The following is an 8,020-nucleotide window of genomic DNA, read 5'->3' as shown; positions in this document are numbered from 1 at the left end:
GCAAAGGTTTTGCTTCAGGTTCTGGTCTCTTCTTAATCACAGCTGATTCTTCAGCCCCAGCCAACCAGAACCCACAGATTCTCAATCTAAAACCTCATGCAAACTGCCCTGATGGTCTCCGCTTCCCTTTGGAACTTCACAAGCCAGGCCTCCATCGTCTACAACTCTTTCAGCATCACTGTTCCAAGCTCCATAGCAACAAATTCTGAGCACTCAATGGCCTTTCCAGCCCAAAGTTCCAAACACTTCCACAGTCCTCCCAAAAACACCAAGGTCAGGTCTGTCACAGCAATACCCCACTCCTGATACCAATTACTGTCTTAGTGTGTTCTTCATTGCTGTGACAAAACACTCTGACCAGTACCAACTTGGGGAGGAAAGGGTTTATTTGTCTTACATCTTCCAGGTCGCAGTTCATCAGGGAGCCCAAGGTAGGAACTCAGGGCAGGAACCTGGAGGCAGGAGCTGGAGCACAGACCATGGAGGAACGCTGCTTACAGGCTTGCTCCCTTGGCCCCTGCTCAGCCTGCTTTCTTATGCAACACAGGCCCACCTGCCCAGGGGTGGCACCACCCACAGTGGGCTGGGCCCTCCCACATCACTCATCAAGAAGATGCCCTTCAGACATGGCCACAGGCCAGTCCAATAGAGGCAATTCCCTGATTGAGGCTCCCTCAACCCAGGTGTGTCAAGTTGACACTAAAGCTATCCAGCACACTGTATATTGTTATATTTCTGCTTTAAAATCAAATGTTAGCACTCCTAGAGGTAAGAATGATTATTAAACCAAGGCTATATGGCCAAAACATTTTGTATGAACAAAACATTTTTAAATTATCAACTTGTACCTCACTCTCTTAGACAACACCTGCTATGATTCTATCAAGTCTCCTATTCAGATGTTTTCAAGAGGGAAATTGCCTTTGTGTGCAATTGTTTACAGAGTCATTTTGTGATGTTATTATCTGTATATTTGGGAATGTGTTTATATAAGGACTTATTCTTTTATCCACTAACAATATAGGAATTTCTCCTGAATTTTAATTTGCAGTTTAGGAAAAACTGTCTGATTTTCTGGATCTGTGTGTGTGTGTGTGTGTGTGTGCAGGTTCACATGTGTACTCATGCATGTGGAGGCCAGAAGTCAGCACTGGGTATCTTCCTCAATTGCTCCCCCCTTATTTTTTTTTTAATTTTATGTGTACATGTGTGTGCCTGCGTGTATATATACCACATGTATGCAGGAGCCTGCACAGGTTAGAACAAAGCAATGGATCCCCTAGAACTGGAGTTACAGGCAATTGTGAGCTGCCATATGGGTGCTAGGAATCAAAACACAGTCAAAACACAGTTCTCTGCAAGAGCAATAAACTCTCAACTTCTGAGCCATCTCTCTAGTTCCTGTTCCTTATTTTATGAGACACGGTCTCTCACTGAACCTGGAGCTCACAGATTTAGCTAGGTTTGCTGGCCATTCAGCCAGATCTTACTTTCTTTGCCTCCTCAGCATTAAGACAACACATACAGCCAGGCGTAGTGGCACACGCCTTTAATCCCAGCACTTGTGAGGCAGAGGCAAGTGGATCTCTGTGAGTTCAAGGCCAGCCTGGTCTCCATAGCGAATCCAGGCCAACCGTGACTACAGGGAGACCCTGTCTGAAAAAGACCCCCGCCCCCCAAAAAAGAAAAGATTACACTATACCCAGATTTTTCTATATGTGCTGGGTCCAATGCAGGTCCTCATGCTTGCACAAGTACTTTACCAACAACTGTCTCTCCAACTCCTATTCATTTTGTTCTTTTGTTCTCTTATTGTTACTGAGGGCTTGTACATATATTTATTTATTTATTTTTAGGGTGGCAGATTTTATTTGTATTCATTAGGTACATCATTGGTTCAGACTTTTTTTCTCTTTTTTTTGAGACAGGGTCTCACTATTTAGCTTTAGCTGGCGTGGAACATGCTGTGTAGATCAAGTTGACCTCAGTCTCAGAGAGATCTGCCTGCCTCTGTCTCCCATGTGCTGGGATCAAAGGCTTGTGTCACTACGTGTGGCTTTTGTTTTGGAATTAAAATTTTAAAATTAATTTAATAACTCATAAACTCCAATTGGTACTGTCCATATAATTCTGGGTATGGAGCTATCCACTGAAGTATGGTTCATTTAGTTTGTTCTTTTTCAACTTTTTGCACTGCTGAGGAACAAACCCAGGACCTGGCACATACTACGAATATGTTGTATACCCCACCCCCTTTGTCATTTTAATCTTTTTTTAAAGTTTATGTGTATGAGTGTATTGTTTGCATGTACGTAAGTGTATTTTTGTAATGCAGTGCCCACAAAGATCAGAAGAGAGTGTCAGATCCCCTGGAAGTGGAGTTAGGATGGTTGTTAGCTGCCATGTAGGTGCTGGGAATCAAACCCAGGTCCTTTGCAAGAGCAGCCAGTGCTCTTAACCGCCATCTCTCCAGCCTCATTATTTTAATATTAATAGCTAGTAGGTTGTTTTTAGTTGTGAAAGCATCAATATCTTGGCAAACTGGGAGGAAACAATTATAATTGTTTGATTTTATTTTGTTAGTTTTCTAGGGCTACAGATTTTGGATTCAGTGATGAATTACTCATTATTCAAAATATTTTACTTTTTTAAAAAATATTTATTATTTATATTTTATGTGTATGCGTGTATTGCCTGCATGTAGGTAAGTGCACCTGTGTCGTGCAATGCCCACAGAGTACAGAAGAGGCTGTCGGATCCCCTGGAGCTGAAGTTACAGACAGTTGTTAGCTGCCTATATTTTACTTTTAGTTAACACAGTGTCTGTTACTCTGATTTAGATTGATCAGAGCTTGCCATCACAGTGTCTGATTTTATTTTCCCTCTTCCCAAGGACTCACCTGCCATTGGACCCAGAGGTCTTTTTGTGGGAGACCTTGTCACTCACCTGCAGGATTGTCCTGTTACTAATGTGCAAGATTGGAATGAATGCCTAGACACCATTGCTTATGAGCCACAAATGGGCTACTGTATAAGTGCATCAACATTACAACAACTAAGCTTCCCAGTTAGAGGTGTGTATGTTTCTTCAATCTAATATAATAGAATATAATTCTTCAAGCACCAATAACTTTCATTCTCTACCCCTTAGACCCACGTCTACAGATTTATTTTTAAAGCACAAAAGTACAATAAATAGTCCCCAACCAAAAGATACTCTTCTTGCTATGTTCAATGCTAATATATTTGTTTCCATTATTATATATTGTTGAACTTCTAATTTTTTATAATATTATATTTAACTTTCAGAATCTAGTATCTCATTCTTTCTGCTTTCACAAAACTTTAGTTGGGGATGGAGGTACAACTCAGTGGCAAAATATTGCATAACATGTGAGGACCTGGATTCCATTCCCAATACCACTGAAAATTTAAAAATTAAAAACAAATTAAGCCAGCATTCAAGCTCGACTGTAAGAGCTATGGATGCAGCTCAGTGGTAGAGCACTTGCCTCCCCATGCATGAGGACCAAGGTTCAATCCCTACTACCTGACAAAGAAAAGCAGCTCAACTATAACCAGCTAACCAAGTCTTAGTAAATACCCCCAAAGTAATATGATTTTTGCACATGTGTAGATACATAATTGTATCTTAACTCGTGTCTAATTTTTAAATAATAATTTTTCATTTTCTTTAATTTTTTAAAAATTTATTATTATTATTATTATTATTATTTGGACTTGTTGAGACAGGGTCTCCCTGAAGCAGTGCCAACTGGCCTGGAGCTGGCCTGAAACTCACTATGTAGACCAGGCTGGCCTTGGACTCACAGAGATCCACCTGCCTCTGCCTCCCAAGTGCTAGGATTAAAGGTATGCACCAACCTGCCCTGCCTTTCAATTTATTTTTATATGTATTAGTGTTTCGCTTGCATATATGTAAGTGTACTACATGTGTGCAATGCCTGAAGAGGCCAGAAGAGGGTGTCAGTTGGAACTCAGGTTACAGATGGTTGTTAACCATCAAGAGGGTGCTGGGAATTGAACCTAGGTCCTCTTCAAGAGTAGCCAGTGCTTTTAACCACTGAGCCATCTCTCCAGCCACAAGAAGCAATTCTTTACAGAAGCTTTTTATTTCCCCCTTTGGTGCTGGATAAACACTGAGTTAGACCTCCAGCCCTCTGCATAAGCTTTTGTGAGAACAAATATCTAATAGCTATAAACCAATAGATAAGATCAAAACATACACATTCTATCCTATTACATTGTTAACCCAACACAGGAATGCAATAAGGAAAGATTAAAATATATCAAAGGAAATTGGCCAACACAAAACCCCCTGTACATTTAAGAGTCTGTTTGTTTCTAGCTGAAATATACCTAAACAGTTCTAATAACATGTCCAAAACTATTTGAGGTAATGCTCTTTCATTTATTTTTGTTTTTTTAAGTATTTTTAAAAATATCTTATTTTTATTTTATGTGTATGAGTGTATTGCCTGCATGTGTATAAGTGCACCCCTGTCATGCAATTCCCCATGTCAGAAGAAGGCATCAGAGCCCCTGGAACTGGAGCTACAGATGTTTATTAACCACCATGTGGGTGCTGGGAATCGAACCTCAGTCTCCTGCAAGAGCAGTCAGTACTCTTAACTGCTGAGCCAGCTCTCCAGCCCCTGGGTTGTTTTTTTTTTAATATTTTTTATTCATTATTTTTATTTTTTTATGTGTATGAGTGTATTACTTGCATGTATGTAAGTGCACTCAGGAAGTGCAATTTCCATAGAGGTCAGAAGAGGGCATCGAATCCCCAGGAACGGAAGTTAAGGGTCCTCTGCAAGAACAGCCAGTGCTGTTAACTGCAGGGCCATCTCTCCAGCCCCCTTTCATGTGTTTTGTATAGACGATATCCGAGGGAGATTATGTTGGCTTCCAAAAAGACCTGAAAAGTCAGGTTTGTTGTCCTGTGCAGCAGGTGAGAGGGCCAAGGAAAGTTTCTTCTTAGAACCTGCTAAACTTATTTAGCTCTGAAAAATTAGCCTCCTAAATTTTTATACAAAATTATGAAGACCCAAAATTTTGAAGATGTTGGGAAATAAATTATGCCTAAAGACTGTATCCTTAAGTCAAAAATATCCTATAAACTTACTACATCTGTTGGTGTAGGGAAATACAGTCACTAATCAAGAATAATTGTACTAGCCTGAGGTGGTAGTGCACACTTTTAAATATTGAGTTCCAGGCCAGCAAGGGTTACATAGTCAGACCCTATCTCAAAACAAAGAAACAAAAAGAATAAATGTACTAAAATACTATGGACAATAAAGGGAAATTAGTAGTTTTCAGTTTATAATTTCAGTTTATAACAACTTTTTTCAAATTTAATTTTCCATACTTAATGTCACACACATGTGTGCACACACACACATACACACACACACTTTCAAGATCATTTTATCATAAGACATTTTCTCTTTTTTTAAATTTTATTTTGTGTATGTATGTGTATGTGCACACACTCTCACACTATGGAATGTGTGTGTAGGTCAGAGAACAACTTGCTGGTGTTGGTTTTCTCCTTCCACCAAGTGCATTCCAGAGATAGAACTCAAGTGGTCAGTGCCTTTACCCACTGAACCATCTTACCAGACCTCAAGATATTTTCAAATGTAACATTAAGTCAAGAGAGTAGTATAAGCAAGCCCTCAAGTATCACCTAGCTTTCACTTTATCAGCATCCCCCCGCCCCTTTGGAGGAACTCTTTTTGTTTGGTTTGGGTTTATTTTGTTTTGTTTCTGGGGTTTTTTTGTTGTTTGTTTGGTTGGTTTTTGTTTTTGTTTTGTTTTGTTTTGTTTTTTGAGACAGGGTCTCCCTGTAGCCCTAGTTGGCCTGGAATTTGCTATGTAGATCAGGCTGGCTTACATCTCACACAAATCCACCAGCCTCTGCCTCCTAAGTGCTGGGATTAAAGGCATGTGCCACTATGCCTGACTTTTTGGTGAACTATTTTAAAGCATCTCCAAGGCATCCCATCATTTATTCATAAACTTCAGCTCAACTTTAGTAAGTCATAATAAACATTACTACTATTATCACAACCTAACAAAACTAATATCCAATTGGTGTACAATTTACTGTAGTTTTTTTTAACGTGCACTTTATCTTTCTCTCTCTCTCTCTCTCTCTCTGTCTGTCTCTCTCTCTCTCTCTCTCTCTCTCTCTGTGTGTGTGTGTGTGTGTGTGTGTGTGTGTGTGTAATGTGATGGGGTGCTCATGTGTGGAGCTCAGAAGACAACTTTGTGGAGTTTGTTCTTCTACCTTTATGTGTGTTCTAAGGATGGAACTCAGGTCATCAGGGTTGCATTGTCAGAAGGCAAGCACCTTTACCCACTGAGCCATCTCACTGGCCTGTATCCTAATTTTTTATATTTAGTTTGTTTAAATTTGATGGTAAGATATTATGTCTTCTAAATCTCTCTCTTTTACTTGAATGAATGTTTTGCCTGCATGATATAAGTATACCATGTTCATGCAGTGCTCTCAGAGGCCAGAAGAGGGTGTCAGATACCCTAGAACTGGAGTTATAGGTGATTGTTAGCTACCATATGGGTGCTAGAAACTGAACTCAGGTCCTCTACAAGAGCATCCAGTGCTCTTAACCACTGAGCCATCTCTCCACCCCCTTTTATTTTTATTTACTTTTATTTTTATATGTATGAGTATTTCTGCATGTAAGCTAATCTCTTTAATTTGTAACAATTCCCCTTGAGTTTGGGGGGGGTTGTTTTTGTTTTCTTGAGACAGGGTCTCCCTATAGCCCGAACTGGCCTGGAACTCAGTATGTAGACCAGGCTGGCCTCAACCTCACAGAGTTCAATCTACCTCCGCTTCCTGAATGCCGGGAGTAAGGGCATCCACAACCATGCCTGGCTCCCCTTGTTTTTGAAATGTCATATATTTACTGAAGAAACTAAGTCATTTGTTCTGTCAAACATTACATATTCTGTATTTTTTTCTGATTAACAGTAATTATGTTTAAAACCTTAATTTGATTCAGGATTTTCTCTCCTTCCATCTCTCCTTCCTTGGCTTCCCTTCCCCCCTCTCTCTCTCTCTCTCTCTCTCTCTCTCTCTCTCTCTCTCTTTCCATCTCTTCCTTTCTCCCTCCTGCAAAATATGTCATAGGTAATACTTGGTACTTTCTATTGTATCATATCAGGAGATACCCAATGTCTGGTGTTCTCTCATTCAGGAATGTTAGGGTTTTGCATGATTGAAACCTTTGTCAAATTTCCCTACTCTCAGGAGTCACTTACCACCTTCTGAAACTTTTTAGAAGGAAAAAGACCCTTCATCACTATCTACTTCATAAAGGTCCTAGAATTACTCTCAATAAACCTTTCAAGACCCTGAAACTCCAGCTTTATGGGTAGGTGAGTTTATGATGGCAACTAACCTAGGCTAAGTGCAGCAGTTGCTGCTACTCCTGCTTTTTTTTCCCCAAGTTTTAATTGAAATGTTGCCAATTTCATACAGCATATTTTGATCATACTCAGACCACCCCCATCTGCATACCCTCTGCCTAATTTCATGTATATGTGTATGTATATTAAGGTCTATCCCTTTGTGTCCCCAAACGCCCTTTGGTGTGGCTCAATCCATTGGAGACTCATGTATTCCAAATTGACCTCAAATTTGCTACTATTTGAGGATGAACTTGAACTTCTGATCCTCCTGCCTCCACCTCTTTTGTGCTGACATTACATCCGTGTGCCACTTTGCCTGGCTTATGGGGTGCTAGGAATGGCACCCAGGGTATCCATGTGTGCTTAGGCAAGCACTCTCCCTTCCTGAGCTATATTAAAACCAAGTCCCTGAGTGCAGCTTCATGATTTTAAATTAGCTAGGTCTCTTTTCATAATAGAAAATCAAAGGGCAGCAAGTAGCTATCAAGCTAGACTCTGCGTTACCAGCTGCTTCCAGATTTATATGCCATTTACCTTGCTCTGTCTTAAAAAA

At 40.1% G+C, this 8,020-nt stretch overlaps 1 protein-coding gene across 2 annotated transcripts in view; it reads left to right on the top strand.

Annotated features, from left to right (window-relative positions):
* The window catches only part of Mbtps2 (membrane bound transcription factor peptidase, site 2), a 62,666-nt gene that overhangs the window by 47,749 nt on the left and 6,897 nt on the right, over positions 1–8,020 (top strand). For both annotated transcript variants that reach the window (XM_008828334.3, XM_029561224.1), the window contains exon 7: positions 2,894–3,074. In XM_008828334.3, the coding sequence (XP_008826556.1) occupies positions 2,894–3,074 (181 nt within the window). The remainder of the gene's footprint in view (positions 1–2,893; positions 3,075–8,020) is intronic.

Source organism: Nannospalax galili, unplaced genomic scaffold (assembly GCF_000622305.1).
Source record: "Nannospalax galili isolate Female #2095 unplaced genomic scaffold, S.galili_v1.0 scaffold1053, whole genome shotgun sequence".
Lineage (NCBI taxonomy): Eukaryota > Metazoa > Chordata > Mammalia > Rodentia > Spalacidae > Nannospalax > Nannospalax galili.
This window is presented reverse-complemented; position numbering and strand designations above follow the sequence as displayed.